Source organism: Ceratocystis lukuohia, assembly GCF_044167205.1.
Source record: "Ceratocystis lukuohia strain C4212 chromosome Unknown Supercontig7_pilon, whole genome shotgun sequence".
In the NCBI taxonomy this organism is placed as follows: Eukaryota; Fungi; Ascomycota; class Sordariomycetes; order Microascales; family Ceratocystidaceae; genus Ceratocystis; species Ceratocystis lukuohia.
Window position 1 is genome coordinate 2,067,241 of NW_027263526.1, and position 16,243 is coordinate 2,083,483.

Here is a 16,243-nt window from a genome sequence, read left to right on the forward strand (position 1 = left end):
GCCTGCTGAAAAAAAGGCGGTGTGTTCACGTTTAGACCGGCAGAACTTCTAGACCGCCCTATCGCTAAAGTGGGTCTAGGCCCAGACCACTCACCTTAGGGAAGCTCGATTGCGATCATTCCGTCAGTGACGTTGTTTAAATTCCTTTTGCCTGGCCTAGAGATTGCAAGATCAGCGGCTTTTATTTCAAGCATCTTTTTACTTTCGTTATTCGCAACTACAAAATGACAGTTATTAATCTCCAATCTAGCGCTCAGTGGGACACCATCCTGAAGACGCACAATGTCGTTGTCGCAGATTGTAAGCCTCAGCTCCCCCTCTGTCCCTACTCTTACTCAATCTCAATAACCTACTAACATGACAACGCGATCTCGCATAGTTTATGCCGACTGGTGCGGCCCCTGCAAGATGATTGCACCGAAATTCGAATCCCTTGCCCGCGAATACGCCCAGCCGAAGAAGGTCGCCTTCGTCAAGGTTAATGTCGACATACAACGCGATGTTGCCTCCTCCCAGAGCGTGCGGGCCATGCCCACCTTTAAGCTGTTTCATCGCGGCCAGGTCCTTGATACTGTTCAGGGTGCCAACCCGTCAGCGCTAGCTGCCGCTGTCGCCAGTGCACTGCTGCTCAAGGATAAGGGCACTCCAGGTGAGGTCTTTGGGACCCCTGGTCAGCGGCTAGGCGGTGCGGGTCTAGACGACGACAAGCATGCAGGCGGAAGAGCGGATAGTAGCTTGGCTAGGTTAAGCCCCGTTGGGCTGCTTTCCCATATCTTCATGATGGTTGGACTATACTTTGTATCTCTCTTGTCGGTAAGTGTTACTTTGCCCTAAACACTCAGGATAGGCTGTAGTGGATAATACTTGCTAACTCTACAAATGCGCTCTCCGGGAGCTCTCCTGCCTACACACAGCTCGACCCCTACAAATCAGCACAAATGTCTCGATTCAACACTGTCAATCCGCCCGAGATCGTTACAATCAAGACACAAGCAGCAGATGGATCTACGGTCACAAAGAAGGTTGTACGTCCCGCATTCAAGACCCTGGCGGACCTATGAGCCAACTACACGCAGGAATATGAGATAGGCGGAACCGGCCCACGACATTTGATTTTGATTAGCAAGCCTGTCCTTGAATTATACGCACCCTTTGCCTTGAATCCGAAACAAAAAAAATAACCCAATATGCTTAGTCACAGCACAAACCCTAAAGGCGTTACTGGTAGTACAAGCACACGTACCACCCAATCGGCTTCTTTGCATTTACCAGCATTTAAAGTTCTTATCCTCACGTGACACGCCTTATCGGGGATTTTTAACAAAAGAAAGCTCTAACAAACCCTGCCTATTGACGTCAAATCTCTGAGAAAGGTACAAACAGCTTATTGACCATTGTGCCTTGTTTTCTTTGCAATGCTATCGGCTCGGAGAGCAGCGCCGCAGCGCCAGCTTGCAGCTTTCTGCACTATCAGCCGCCCAAGTATTACTCAGTCCTGTACTACTAGGCATCCCATTGTGGCAGCACATCTGCGCCCGCACGCACAAAGCACACAAATTACGAGGAGCTTTTCCTACACATTGCAGCAGAAAAACGATAACCGAACACCCGATTTATCCTCCGCCAATACTGAGAAAGTTGAGGCTGTGGCAGCATCCGTAGAGGATGTAGAAAAAACCGTGCGTGATGCAAAGCAGCGCTTTCGTGATACGCTGCCCAAGGGCTATCTGAAACCGGACGAATACGAACTCTATGTCCGGCTATATGGCCCACCTCTGCGTGAGACCACCCCAGATGATGTAGGGATTCCGTCACATGACAACTACGAGGCGCTAGATGCGCCGATATCAGGGCCATACGAAATGTACGACACCCAGGCGACAGAAGTCCATGAAGATGGCCATCAGCAGTTATACCCCGCCGAACGGCATGAGGATCACAAGCACGAGTCTAGCTATGTCGAGATTGTTGCCCGCAACCAACGCGAATACGATGCGCTGAAGAAGCTAGAGTTGGACTTTAAAGCTGCCAAAGAGCTAGCAGACAAGGAGGCCGCGGAGATGGAAATTCAGGAGACGGAAGAGAGAATAGCTGAAGAGCTAAGGTCTGGCGAGGAGGCAGACGAGGAAGGAGCTGTGCAGGAGACAGAAGAACAACATGAAGATGAGGAGTGGGACCGTGAACTGTCAGATCCACTTGCCAATTCTCGCCTGCACCCACTTACCCATGACGCACGCTTTGGCATCTCGCCTTCAACCGTCTACCTACCGGCAGACCGTCTAGTCTCACATACTACAGATATCCTCAAACGCACAGCCCCTAGCCATATCAAGCTCGCAGCGGAAAGGCTATTTGGTGGTCCTGGCTTGCCACATGGCCCTGTGACGCCACAGAGGATGAAGACAGTAGAAATGAAGGCGATCCCTATTCAGATGCAGCACCGTCGTATGCAGCCTATTGATGCCGATGCGGTGATGGCGGCGTACGTTCCGCCTGTCTACGCATCTATTCTTGGCGTGTTAGTGGAGCTACGCAAAAGATTAGGATCTAGCTGGATCAGGGGACTCATGGAGAAGAATGGCGATGAAGGTCCACGAGTCCTGGATGTCGGCGGTGCTGGTGCTGGCATCATCGCTTGGGAGCAAATACTTGGCGCTGAGTGGCAGACACTCCATGAAAAAGGTGAAGTACCAAAGGACAGCAGACCGATAACGCGCAAATCAGTGGTTGCCGGCTCCGACGCCCTACGGGATCGCTTATCCAAGTTCATGCACAACACCAGTTTCCTCCCCCGCATGCCAGACTACGTCCACTCAGCAGAAAACGCCGACCGCGTACTTGACGGGCCCGAGAAACCGCAGACTAGAAAGCGCTATGATGTGGTCTTGGCATCACATCAGCTTCTGCATGTCGAAGAGGGTCATAAGCGCCGTGCCGTAGTTAACCAGCTCTGGTCTCTGTTGAACCCTGACGGCGGAGTCCTGGTCATTATTGAAAAGGCCCATCCTCGTGGCTTCGAAGCCGTGGCCGATGCGCGCCAACGCTTCATATCAGAGTTCCTTCAGACCCCTGGAGCCGAGCCTCAGGAGGAGGATATTTCTGGCTCGTTTACCCGTATCAAAGAGCCTGGTATGGTCGTTGCGCCTTGTACGACTCAAAACAAGTGTCCTTTGTACTTAGTTGAAGGCAAGAGTCTAGGACGGAAAGACTTCTGCTTCTTTGCCCAGCGTTACATCCGGCCGCCGTATTTACAGCGCATCATGCAGGCCAAGCACCGCAACAGCGACGATGTCGAATTTAGCTACATAGCAATCCAGCGCGGTACGATGGGGCCACCAGGACTTGAGCAAAATGCCAAGTCGGCAGAGCGTGCGTTCACGGGTTATGAAAAGGATGCCACCGACTACCATGCACTGGCATTGCCGCGCAATATCCGGCCCCCGCTAAAGAAGCACGGCCACGTATCTATGGATCTTTGCACCCCCGAGGGAAAATTTGAACGGTGGACGGTTTCCAAGTCGTTCAGTAAGACGGCATACCACGATGCACGGAAGATTCGTTGGGGTGATTTGTGGGCGCTCGGAGCCAAGACTCGCACTGAAAATAGAGTCCGTATGGGTCGTGGCGATGTCGTCAAGGATGGCGGTGTCAAGGGCCGTCAGGCCCGTGCAGATGAGACGCGCAGTAGCTCAAAGCGGCCCGAAGTGGTGAATCTGCAGATGAACGCGCTGGGCAAAGCAGTGCCGATGCAAAAGCCCATGAAGGGATACCATCATACCAAGGGTGGCCGCCACATGGCCAAGGCCCAGGCGAGCAAGGGCATTAGAGAGGTAGAGCGAGAGCTAGACCGGGTGCTGCATGATGGGGCAGTTAAGACAGATATGTCAAAGCAAAAAGAAGAGGCTGCTGTGGAGCAGGGGGTGCAGGAGGAGCATGGAGCGGGGGGTCGGGGAATCGCGGGGAGTAGGGCAAGATGGGATGGAGGAAGCAGCTAATTAATTGCATGATTATGAAAGACATATTTGGAACATTAAGAAGGTCATCAACGGACACAAGGGGAAAATCTGATTAGATATTTCTAATACTATGCAGAAGCAACGCTGTTCTAGGTCTACTGGAAGCAAACAATAGCGGCAAAAAGAAAATGAGTAGAAAAAGCAGCAGAAACAAGGCCAAGAGGCAATAAATGTACAATAATGACGTCAGACCAGACCTCACATGCCAAAACATACCCGCGATCGCTGGACCAAAAAGTCCTCATAGAAGCCAACCCACAACTTTTGCGCCGTGCAGTCAGCCATAGTACCATTCTTCTCCACGCACTTTGGCTGGAACATCAAAGTCTTTGCTTGCGTGGGCCTTGTCCACGGCTTGGGCATAGGCCAGTCGGAAAAGTGCAGGTACTTGACCTCGTTGTAGACTAGCATTGGATCCCACGGCTCTAGCACGGCATCATCAGATGGTATGTTGTCTGCATTGCTCAGATATCGCGCGTGCTCAGCAGTGGAGAGAATGCGAAACTCGCTGGTGAGCAGGTCGTATGGCCGGTGTGGAAGGATGAGGGCAGTCTGGCGGTACAGGTTGTTGATGATTTCCATGTCATAATCGGAATTGGGGGCGCCGTCAATGGCCTGGCTGATGCGGGCGAACTCCTCAGCTGACGGCCGGATCAGTAGCATTTGCGAAGAGAGCACGTCCTCTTCAGGCCGTAGCCAGTATGCTAGTGGTGCGGCAACAGTTGCTGGCGGGGCAAAAAAGAGCTCGTCGAGGTTTTGCAGCACCAAGCCGTCTGAATCAATGGATAGCACGCGGTCGTAAGCTGTTAGATTAAAGGAAAAGAGCTTCGAGTACGAAGCAGCCCATGTGGCTATAGCACAGGTTAGTTGAAGGATCACTTGAGGGTATCGGGTTATTAAATTGGGCTGTTAGTGCTAGAGAGTCTACCCACAGTCTAACACGGCTCGACGAATGACCTTGATGGGGTGTAGCTTTACGCCATACTCGTCACGAGCTTTGACAATGAGCTTCTCCTGGTTGGATTCAGGGTTTTTGATGTTGATGGGGGCATAATCCTCCGGGTATAAAAGCACCAAATCAGCTTTAGCATTGAGCTTGCGTAATGAGTCAAAGACCATCAGGGAGTTACAGAGATAGTCGAGGTTAGTTGCATATTGCACAATGGCAAAGCGGCTCCAGTCTGCGCCTTCAGGGACCACTGGATTAGACCAGGCCGGGACCTGGAGAGGGTCAGTGGGCGGGTCAACGTCGGGCAAGGTAGAGTCTGATCCGGGAACGGGGCTATCATGTGTTGGTTCTTCTTGAGGCGGCAGTTCCATCAATAGACTACCGAATTTGTAGTCATATGCTAGTGAGGCCAGACGCAGAAATATCAGTACGAATAACAATAGCATCAGCAACACATGGCCACGACGAGTGGAAACCAGGGCACGGAAGAGCAACCGGCAGCGGGAAGCCATGTCCTGCCATGCATACGAGGACAGCATTTGCTCTCGTTTGTTAGATGGCGTGATGAGATGTGTTGGTTATGATTAGCAATGTTGTTAAGTTACCTATCGAGCGAGAGAGTATTGTAGTGGCTCCTCGCCAATATATAAAGCTTCAGCCTACGCTACTGAGTAGCCCACTCATGCTACAGCCTGTAGAGCACAGATACGCACCATGGTTCAATAGTCAAGGAGACAAGTTCGAAGCAGGGGGGTAAGGGGCCGCTGAGAGGCCTTGATTCTCCCCAACTAGAAGAAACGTGCCGACGAGACTGATCTAATAATCCGAGGTTAATGTGAGGAAAGAGAGTCGGCATCTATTCTATTCCTTTTCCCGACTGATTGAAAGCTTAAGTACGTGTAGTGAGTGAAGCAGTATAGTCAGTGAAACAAAAATCTCAACCTTCTTCCTAGAAAGCACAATCAAAACGCAACAAACCTTTTAATCAACGCAAATTATTCGCTGTACTCTTCCCCAGATGCTTGAATTCCTCCCTAACATGCTCCTGCATTATGACCAGGCTTGCCGCAGACACCACAGTGCTGAACCCCCAGTTACACCAGCTCTCGCCGACCACCACTTGTCGATGATTTGGTCGCTACCTACGCATCCATCCACATCGATTTGATCAATTGCTTGATTGTCATCGCCCCTCTTCCCGGTAGTTGACTTATTTTTGTCCGCTGGCGTTTACTTGCATCTCATTCGCTGGGCACCAGGTACACGCGCCCCCTCCATTTAGTCTTTCTGCCCCCAATTGGGGGCGACAACTACATGCGCCGCCCTATTTCTTTAATGTCCCGTCCCCCCTAGTCTTGGTAAAGGCTTCATAAGTCCGTCGGCAAGCAATTTATCCGTGGTTGCGTCTGTGGGCGTAATTTTGCCTCCGCGGATCCATTCCTTGACTGCATGGTATTGAACGTCAATGTGCTTGGTCTTTGAACTGGCTCCCAGGTTTCCTGCAATGTTCAATGCGGCTTGGTTGTCTCCGTACATCAAAGTGTCGTTTCTCACTGTTATGATCTGTGCAGTTTGGCTGGTAGCTGGGGCCATTTTTATTCTTTCGATGCACCATTTCACACATCTGTTGAGCCAAATTCCGTCCTTTGCGCAAGCGGTGAATCCAATGAATTCGGCTTCAGTAGTTGAAGTTGCTACACTTCGTTGCTTTTAGGATTTCCAATGCCCAGGACCGCTTGCCAGCATATAGATCATGCCTGATGCCGATTTTCTGTCCTTGGAGTTCGCATAGTCAGCGTCGGAATATCCTACCAGGAACTCATCCATTGCCCCGCGGCGCGGGAATGCGAACTCAACGCCGTGTCTATTTGTGTCCCGTAGGTATCTCGCCACGCGCTTAGCTGCGTCTAGGTGTTTTTCAGCTGGTTTTGAAGTGTGTTGTGACAGGGACGATGTGGCGAATGCAATGTCGGGCCTCGTCATGACACTTGAATACATAAGTGTTCCTAGGATCGATTGGAAGATAGACTTGTCTGCTGCCTTCTCTTCAGGTTGCTCTGGTTCCAGTGTTTCCCATAAAGCGATTGGGGCGCCCTGTGTGCAGACATGTCAAGTTTTCGGCCATCTTGTCGATGTGTTGTGTTTGCGTTCGCCACATCTTGTTTTCTTTTATGTCCGGTGTCACTTCCAGACCCAGGAAGGTCTTCAGTTCCCCCATATCCTTGATTTCGATCATGCGGGAGAGGCTTGAAATGAATTCTTGGATTGCCTTCGAGCTGGCGCCTGCGACCGCTATGTCGTCGACGTACATCAAGATTGTTATCACCGTGTCAGAATTGATCATAATGCACTCATCTTCCGGGCATTGAGTGAAGCCAAGTTTACTTAGGCAGTTTGCCACCTTGCTCCGCCATGCATAGGATGCCTGCTTGAGGCCGTACAAAGCCTTGTTCAGCTTCCGCACTATTCCACTCGTGTGGAGTGACAGCGGCGGGATCAGGTGAACGACTTCCCGCAGCTCAGCTTGTGCAAATGCGTTCGTTGCGTCTATCTTGTGGCATTCTAGGCTCATTGCGCATACAACGGCAAAGAAGATTCTGGTGGGTTTGGAGCATATGTTCCATGGAAGCCTACGCCCTGTATTTGTCTGAATCCTTGTGCCACCAGTCTAGCCTTGAATTTTCTTGACTGCCTGGAAGCGGTAGTGGAAGACGGCATCAACCACTCTGCCTCCATCCACAATATGCCGTCGTATTACTGTGGAAAACCGGTAGGTAGACGTTAAACAATACAAACAAACAAACAAACAAACAAACGGTCGGGAATAGAAAACCTAGTCTTTTACAACTCAACAAAATTAATAAAGAGTGTTCCTATTCGCACCACGACGATTTCCTAATCGCACCTCAAAATTTAATGCCCCACATACGACAAAGTATTTGAACCAATCACATGCCTACATCAACAGATATCCAGCCAATCAAATAGTCGTACTAGCCCCACTTTGCAGCATCCCTTTCCTCCTCAATTCAAGAAAGTCTACTCTGGGCCTCTTGCGCCGAGTGTTGCATGTAGCCTCCTTCCCTCCCTCTGCCTCCTTTGGTCCCTCCTGCAGTGCCTCCTGTGATACCTCTTGTGGTGCCTTCTTTGGTGATATCGCCAGTGTCATTTGCGGTGTTTCCGTCGCCTTAGCCTTGAATTGTCTCCATATCCTGGTGATCCATCGCCGCAAGGCTATCGCCATACTCATTGACTGAGTTAGCGCCATATTGAGACAGTTAAAGAGCGGGAGCTTTGGTCTAGAATCAGCTGTATGACAGGGGATGGTGATGGGATGAATGTTTGACTTTCGCAGACAGACTGAGATAATGGAAAGACGCTTAATTCATCTTCACTGAAGGTTGCAGCGTCAAAGTTAGATCCACTTTAAAAGATATATGACTATTTTATTGGCTAGATTACTGTTAATTTAGGCATTTACTTCGTTGTATGTGGGGCATTAAACTTTCTGCTGCGTGGCGCACTAAACAGGTTAAGTGGTGTCCCATTCCCATACATGCCCCACTTGTTCATACCTCTTGTGGCAGAAGATCCATGATAGAATTGACACCCTCTCGTGAATCCTCATGAATCCTCATGGGCACTATAAAAGGGGTGAAAACCAAGGACGTAGTGTAGAAGTATTACCTTCAATAAATCAACTGATTCACATATTAAGATCTATTCTACACTTGCAGGTGCGAATATAAACACTCTTGAGAACAAACATTAGTTCACAATAGAAATATGATATGAAGTTAAGAGAATATGTGCCATCGTCACGTGATAACGTGACCCACAATACAACGTCATTGAGGTCTGCCTTTGTGTGCCGCATTCGTTGTAGCTTTCAATCAGTCGGGTTAAGGAATAGAATTGATGCTGACTCTCTTTTCTCACATTATCTTATCTCCGGATTATTTAGTCCGTTTTTTTTAGTTGGCTAAAATCAAGGCCTTTTAGTATCCCCTATACCCCTGCTTCAAACTTGCCTCCCCTAACCCATGGATCGTAATCCGTGTCTGTGTTATACGGGCTGTAGGATGAGTAGGCTGTTCAGTAGTGTAGGCTGAAGCTTTATATATTGGCGAGGAGCCACTCTCTCGCTCGATAGGTAACTTAACGACATTGCTAATCATAAACAACACACCTCATCACACTATCTAACAAACGAGAGCAAATGCTGTCCTCGTATACATGGCAGGACATGGCGTCCCGCTGCCAGTTGCTCTTCCGTGCCCTGGTTTCCACTCGTCGTGGCCATGTGTTGCTGATGCTATTTTTATTTGTACTGACATTTCTGTGTCTGACCTCACTAACATATGACTACAAATTCGGTAGTCTATTGATGGAACCGGCGCCTCAAGAAGAACCAACACATGATAGCCCCGTGCCCGGATCAGACTCCACCCCGCCCGACGCTGGCCCGCCCACCGACCCTCTCCAGGTCCCGGCCTGGTCCAATCCAGTGGTCCCTGAAGGCGCGGACTGGAGCCGCTTTGCCATTGTGCAATATGCAACTAACCTCGACTATCTCTGTAACTCCCTGATGGTCTTTGACTCATTACGGAAGCTCAATACTAAAGCTGATTTGGTGCTTTTATACCCGGAGGATTATGCCCCCATCAATATCAAAAAGCCTAAATCCAATCTGCAGAAGCTCATTGTCAAAGCTCGTGACGAGTATGGCGTAAAGCTACACCCCATCAAGGTCATTCGTCGAGCCGTGTCAGACTGTGAGTAGACTCTCTTGCACCAACAGTCCAATTTAATAACCCGATACCCTCAAGTGACCCTTTAACTAACCCGTGCTATAGCCACATGGGCCGCTTCCTACTCCAAGCTCTTTGCCTTTAATCTAACAGCTTACGACCGCGTGCTATCCGTTGACTCGGACGGCTTGGTGCTGCAAAACCTCGACGAACTCTTTTTTGCGCCGCCAGCAACTGTTGCCGCACCACTGGCATACTGGCTACGGCCTAAAGAGGACGTGCTCTCTTCGCAAATGCTACTGATCCAGCCGTCAGCTGAGGAGTTCGCCCGCGTCAGCCAGGCCATTGACAGTGCCCACGATTCGGATTATGACATGGAAATCATCAACCACCTGTACCGCCAGACTGCCCTCATCCTTCCACACCGGCCATACGACCTGCTCACCGGCGAGTTTGGTATTATCTCCACTGCTGAGCACGCGCGATATCTGAGCAATGCAGACAACACACCGTCTGATGATGCCGTGCTAGAGCCGTGGGATCCAATGCTGGTCTACAACGAGGCCAAGTACCTGCACTTTTCCGACTGGCCTATGCCCAAGCCGTGGACAAGGCCCTCACGAGCAAAGACTTTGAAGTTCCAGCCAAAGTGCGTGGAGAAGGATGGCACTACGCCTGACTGCACGGCGCAAAGGCTGTGGGTTGGTTTCTATGAAGACTTTTTGGTCCAGCGATCGCGGGTATGTCTGGGCATGTGAGGTCTGGTCTGACGTCATTATTGTATATTTACTGCCTCTTGGCCTTGTTTCTACTGCTTTTTCTACTCATTTTTTATTTGCCGTCATTGTTTGCTTCCAGTAGATCTAGAACAGCGTTGCTTGTGCATAGTATTAGAAATATCTGATCAGATTTTCTCCTTGTATTCGTTGATGACCTTCTTAATGTTCCAAATATGTCTTTCATGATCATGCAATTAATTAGCTGCTTCCTCCATCCCATCTTGCCCTACTCCCCGCGCTATGTAGCAAACAGGGCAAGGATCATAGAGGAAACGTCTCCCTTTGAACTATTCTTCAGCGTTCCGCCGAACACCACCCACATTCACAGATGGGGATGCAAACTCATCTTCCACAACGCGAATGACAAGAGCCTAAACACGCAGAAGAAGAACAAGATGGAGGCCCGGGGCAGAGAGGGTATCCTGCTTGTAATCGATAGGAAAGTCACTGGAAGGTACATGTGTTGGGACATAAAGCAGAAGAAAGAATTCGTTACCGAATCACTACAATTCTTCGAGGAAAACTCAGGGGGCTCAATGTTAGATCAGGCTTGCCAAGAAAACGACAACCACGCGCTGGAAGTCACGAACAAAGACACAAGTTGGGAGACCAACGAAAAACAGATCGCCATGCAAAGCGAAGAGGTACTGGGCGCAGAGACCGGAGCAACCCACGGACGAAAGCGCACTGGAAGAACCCATGACAACAACAGTCCAGGCAGACACCCCCTGGCCAAAAGGATCCGAGCCATGATGACGACGCCATCCGAACGCGAGCCGAAAACATACGAGGAAGCCGTAAACCACCCACTAAATGAGCACGAGTGGCGAGAAGCCACACAAAAAGAAATCAAAACCTTGCGCGAATTTGGGACATGGACGGAGGTACCATACCAGAAAGGTATGAAACTGGTGACAGCGAAGTTTATTTTCAAGATCAAACCGAGTGCCAACAACCAGTCAGCAGTTGCAAGTATACGTCGGCTTCAAGTATCTCCTATGACTTTTTAGGGTCCGGCTTAACAGCCAGGAGGCTTTTCCGCCTGCCGCTGCCCGAAGGCGTCCCTGCTATGTGGTTCCAGGGTTCGTTGCCTTTTGTTTTTGGGTCGTGGTGCCCTGCCTATATAGTAGTCTAGTCTGTGAGGCCAACGGCTATCTACCTAGGGTGTTGTCCCTGGCGGAGTACGTCGGTTTTGTCCTCCGTTCGGCGAAGCGGTTGCAGCGGTTTTAGAAGTAGTCTTTGGAGACTTACGAAGCGCCAGCTTCGGAAGTCTGTCACAGAGTTTGCTTCCCTTCTTCATCAAGCTCTTAGAATCAGAGAATCGACATACATTTCTAGGATAGCTATACGTACGAGACTCGCGTATCTATATGCATCAATGTGAGTGATTATAGCGCTTGTTTACTGTGGTCAATAGCTGCAGGGTTACAACTGGCGTATCATTGACGCAGGCGTAACACCCACAAGTAGCTCATCTATGAACCTCTGGCTCCACGACTTCGGCAGGGCCTTGCACGTCCACCAGTGTCCTCGCTCCTTTGGTTGTTTGCAATGTATGCACCCGCGTGGGCCTCCATGCTTGAAGAAGTCGTGGTACTGGTCAAAATCCCCATGTCCTGTCCTGGCTGCCAAGACGTGTCCCAATCCTGTCCTGTCCAGGCCCTTGTAGTTGGATACACGGAAAGGAGGGCCGCAAGGGATATCGTTGATTCGGCGGTATCCCTCTTGCTCTTTCCACCATTCTTCGTATTCGGCACGGACCTGGTTTCTCCTCCATCTTCGTGCTCCAGCTAGGCTCATTTGGGGATCCGGGTTCGTTCCATGGCATCCTAGTTTTGCTTGCTCGTCTGCCATTTCGTTTCCTCCAGGCCTACATGGCCTGGGACTCACAGCACTTGCATTTCTCTCCCTGGTCTCTCCTTCTTCCAGAGGTTCAGGATCCGTTTCGTGTTGTCAATGACGTCCTGAGATGTGCAGTTTTGTGTTCCATCGTCTGCATATCCCAGGAGAAGGGGAATCTTCCTGTATATGGGGGCCATGAACAGCATGGAGAGAATAGGCGATACTGGCGAGCCTTGTGGGAGGGAGCCTCCTACTCGCGTCGTAGTCCAACCTTCTTCTGCTTGCATGCGGGCAGTCCTTCCCTCCATGAAACTTCTGACCCATCGATATAGTTTCGTTGGCCACTTGCTTTCAGATAGCTGTCGTTCCATTCTCGCTGGTTCGACTGCGCCGTATGTCGAAAGTTAGGATCGAAGAGACCTTTTTCCAGTCCTGTGCATCTTCTATCCTTCCACGTAGTTCGATGAGTAGGTCAGTGACTGCCCTCTTCAGTACCGCGCAGATGTAGTTGCTGTGAAAATTCGGCTTCCGTCGGCAGCATTTCCTCGGCTCTGCTGCAAGCATGTGATCGCAGGGATGGGTCTGAGCGCAATTCACCCATGTCACATCTTTCCCTCGTGACTACTCTTCATACGTCACAATCGTATACTCCAACTACTAATCGTGAACTAATGGTTGGAGATTCAGTCACAAGGACAGGTATGGTTTGGAGAAGGGGTTCACTTCCAGATACTTAAGTAGCTCGTACCATCACTCGTTAGCAGATAGAACACTCAGACAATACAAGATCAACTTTACACACGCTCCCGCACCTAAGTCTTCACTAAAGACTCAGACTACTCGCTAAGTTGGTTCTCACAGTTGCTTAGGATGACTTCTTTCTCGATTGCTTCCTCCGCAAGCCTTCTAGCCACGGCTCTCTCCAGGCCCTTTCCCAGGGTGGGCAGGAGTGATATGAGCCGGTAGGATCAGGGCTCGTCGCGTGGCCGTCCCGGCTTTGGGATCGCTATGAGGTCAGCCTTCTTGAAAATGCTTGGGTGGTTCCCGCTTTCTAAACAAAGATTGTAAAGTCTTGTTATGATGTTGCCTAGCGGTTCCCATGCCCGTTTCCAGGCCTCGTTCGAGATGCAGTCCGCTCCTGGGGCCGTATTCGCGGGCCTCCACACAGCTGTTTTTATCTCCTCACATGTGAGGGGTGGCCATTCGTTTGCCTCTGGGTTGGGTTCATGAAAGTGCCACTCCTCTCCTGTGTGTGTCTTTGTGTGTGTGTGTCCAGGAGTAGGGCCACTGACTCGGCTGAGCAGGTGGTTTTCGTTTTGTCTGGTCTCTGCAACAGAGGGATGCACCTGTCTGTCGTGCCGTTGGCCCCTTTGACTGCGCGGAAGACATCCTTTGGTTCTTTCAGTCCCGCAACGATCTTGCTCATGAGGAATCTTTTGGCTTTCACGATTTCTCGCCTCATGGCTTTTTTTCGTTTCACGCACTCGGTCCTCTTCTCAATGTCTATGGGTTGTTTACGATGGGCTGTTCGTGCACTGCGCATTTTGGCGTTCTGCTCTTTGCATGCATCGTTCCACCATGGTTTAAGCGCAATGTTGGAGGGCGTTTTTGGGCTTGATGCCTCGAGTGCTCTCTCCACTGTTGTTATCAGTCCCTTGGCTAGGAGCTCAGTTTTGTTTAGTTCGTCACCGTTTCTCTCCAGAAGCTTTTCCCGTTGGTCGACTTCTCGTTTGCATTCTGCGACGAAGGTATTCACGTTCATTTTCATCAGCCTCCATTTTGCCTCGGGTCTTTTGCGGGCTGCCCTTGCTTTCACTTTGACTTCGACTATCTCATGATCACTAGTGCTTCCTGGTACTATTTTCATTTACCCACTGTGGTTTGAGGTGCGATGACCAGGTCTAAGACTCACCCGTCGTCGTGTGTGGGTTCTTCTTTGTCGTTGAGCACGGTGAGGTCATTTTCTGTCATCCAGCTTTCTAGGATCTTCCCCGCTTCATTTTCCGTGGGGTTGGCGTCCCATGTTCCATGATGTGCGTTGAGGTCCCCTAGTGAAATCCATGCGTTGTCTTTCTCTGTTCGCATGAGTTCTTGTAGTCCCTCCCCTGGCCTGATGCTGCCTCTTGGCGCACTGTATGCCCCCATCAGTTGTAGCGTTCCCTTCGTTGTTTTTATACGGATAGTGCACAGGTCTGAATGGGCCTGGTGCGTCTCCGTTGTTTTTGTGTTTTTCCCTACGTAGGCGAAGCTTCTGAGGCGGGCCTCCCATCCGTCTCTCGGGCTGTGCCGAGTGTATTCCGGGTGGTCCTTTGTCCTGTCCTTACCCTTTCGTAGTGTCTCTTCATGGCTTGGTCCCCTTTTTCCTGCGTTGACGCTCCAAATTGTTAGGTCCTCTAAGATTGGTCATGCCGGGACTGGGTTGGTTCTACGTTTGGCGCAGGGTCAGCCAGAGATGTTCTTTTCCTCTTTTTGCAGGCTTGGCTGTCTCTCCCGCTGGTGTCCCGTGTCTTGCCTGCCGGCTTTGTCACCGTTCTCTCCGCGCGGGCTCCCCTTTTGCATTCGGGTTCCCCTGCGGAGTGGCCAGCCGTTTTGCAAACAAAGCATGGCGCAGGCGCTCCAGAGTGTTCTTTTTCGAGGTGGTCTGGACTTCCACAGAGCCTGCATCTCTGCTTTGCTTTGCACCCCGCGGTAGAGTGTAGTTCCCAGCAGGTGCGGCATAGGGGCAGTGCTGAGGTTCTGCACCTTTTGACCGTGGCCGTGTTACTACTTCCCTCAAATTTCATGCTTCGGGGGGGAGTGGTTGGCCTTCTGGCAAGTCGATTACGAAACGGATCGTGGCATCGTTGTACTTCTCCGTTTCCATTTGCCATTTGTTGGCCTCCAGTCTGTTTCACGATTTGCTGGGTGAACCATTCTTCGTTTCTGATGGGAACGGGGGCCCTCTTCACCGAGCACGTAGAAGTCCGCCAGTCTGGTGATCCGTGCATGAATCCACTTCTTCTCGACTTCGCATGCTTTCGCACCGCATGCGACCCTAGCTCGTTCCATGTTCTCATCTGTCGCTGTGCTTTTTTTGGTATGGAATGCCCAGCCTGAGTTTACCTTCTTTGTGCCGAACTCTTTAGGTGTTCCCCCAAAAATCTTTGCCAACTCACGGCTAGCCGTTTCTTCTTTGGCTTCGGCGGGTCCCCGAATGAAGACTTTGATGACTTGCTCTCCCTCCTTGCCGGGAGATTTGGAGATTGTCTTCTTCAGGGTTACCGCCTGATTGGTTCCTCCGCTGGCCTGCTTAGCAATTGGTGCGTACGTTTTTTTCCCATTGGGCGCCTCCTGCCCTTGGGCAGTCATCCCCATGGGCTTTGTGGGCTTGCTTGGCTCTGGGCTCTGTTTCTTCTTTTCAGTTTGTCCGGGGTTTGGGGCGCGGCCCCCGTGTTGCAGCTTCTGGAAAGCTGCTCTGAATTCGGCAGATACGTGTCCTGCCAGCATCCTTATATCGGCATCCCCTTTCGCCATTGAGATGGCCTGGTTGCATATTTCTAAGATTTTTTCCGCCAGCCAGAGGTATACGTTGCCTCTCAGTTCCACTTGTTTCTTTTCTGCGGCTATGTGTCTCAGGGCCATCGCGAGATTGCGTACTTTCTCGGTGGATGATCCAACGTGTTTTCTTTCCTTCGCAGCCTGCTTTCCTTGGGATGTTTGCATTTTTCCGGGTTGCTCCACGGACGCGTTGGTTACCATTGCCTCCGGCGGAGGACTGGTCCTCCCTCCTCCGCCTCTACGCCCGCTGTGCCGTTGGCCGTTTCCAGGTCTATGACCTCCTCAGCTATGTCGACCATATCTATGACATTCTAGTCTTCTATGGGACGAGTCGGGGAGGCGCTGTCTGATGCAGCCACGCACTCCACG

At 50.8% G+C, this 16,243-nt stretch overlaps 6 protein-coding genes across 6 annotated transcripts; 2 read left to right on the forward strand and 4 right to left on the reverse strand.

The window, feature by feature from the left end:
* Positions 1 to 224: 224 nt before the first annotated feature.
* On the forward strand, positions 225 to 3,995 carry HOO65_070446 (Rsm22-cox11 tandem protein 1, mitochondrial; the record flags this gene model as incomplete). Its single annotated transcript, XM_071004820.1, has 4 exons — positions 225 to 300; positions 380 to 813; positions 915 to 1,025; positions 1,590 to 3,995. The coding sequence occupies 4 exons, from the start codon at positions 225 to 227 to the stop codon at positions 3,993 to 3,995; spliced, it is 3,027 nt and encodes a 1,008-aa protein (XP_070857164.1).
* A 219-nt stretch (positions 3,996 to 4,214) lies between these two features.
* Positions 4,215 to 5,477, reverse strand: HOO65_070447 (Glucose N-acetyltransferase 1; the record flags this gene model as incomplete). The annotated part of the gene is made up of 2 exons (XM_071005061.1): positions 4,215 to 4,867; positions 4,949 to 5,477. The coding sequence occupies 2 exons, from the start codon at positions 5,475 to 5,477 to the stop codon at positions 4,215 to 4,217; spliced, it is 1,182 nt and encodes a 393-aa protein (XP_070857165.1).
* Positions 5,478 to 9,352: 3,875 nt separating this feature from the next.
* On the forward strand, positions 9,353 to 11,725 carry HOO65_070448 (Glucose N-acetyltransferase 1; the record flags this gene model as incomplete). The annotated part of the gene is made up of 5 exons (XM_071004906.1): positions 9,353 to 9,740; positions 9,822 to 10,470; positions 10,749 to 11,395; positions 11,506 to 11,577; positions 11,631 to 11,725. The coding sequence occupies 5 exons, from the start codon at positions 9,353 to 9,355 to the stop codon at positions 11,723 to 11,725; spliced, it is 1,851 nt and encodes a 616-aa protein (XP_070857166.1).
* Positions 11,726 to 11,920: 195 nt separating this feature from the next.
* Positions 11,921 to 12,349, reverse strand: HOO65_070449 (putative double-stranded RNA/RNA-DNA hybrid binding protein; the record flags this gene model as incomplete). The annotated part of the gene is made up of 1 exon (XM_071001331.1): positions 11,921 to 12,349. One exon carries the CDS (start codon positions 12,347 to 12,349, stop codon positions 11,921 to 11,923), a length of 429 nt encoding a protein of 142 aa, XP_070857167.1.
* Positions 12,350 to 13,305: 956 nt separating this feature from the next.
* Positions 13,306 to 14,099, reverse strand: HOO65_070450 (putative 115 kDa protein in type-1 retrotransposable element R1DM; the record flags this gene model as incomplete). The annotated part of the gene is made up of 2 exons (XM_071005157.1): positions 13,306 to 13,633; positions 13,684 to 14,099. The coding sequence occupies 2 exons, from the start codon at positions 14,097 to 14,099 to the stop codon at positions 13,306 to 13,308; spliced, it is 744 nt and encodes a 247-aa protein (XP_070857168.1).
* A 1,058-nt stretch (positions 14,100 to 15,157) lies between these two features.
* Positions 15,158 to 16,039, reverse strand: HOO65_070451 (uncharacterized protein; the record flags this gene model as incomplete). Its single annotated transcript, XM_071001332.1, has 1 exon — positions 15,158 to 16,039. The coding sequence occupies one exon, from the start codon at positions 16,037 to 16,039 to the stop codon at positions 15,158 to 15,160; it is 882 nt and encodes a 293-aa protein (XP_070857169.1).
* Positions 16,040 to 16,243: the final 204 nt, after the last annotated feature.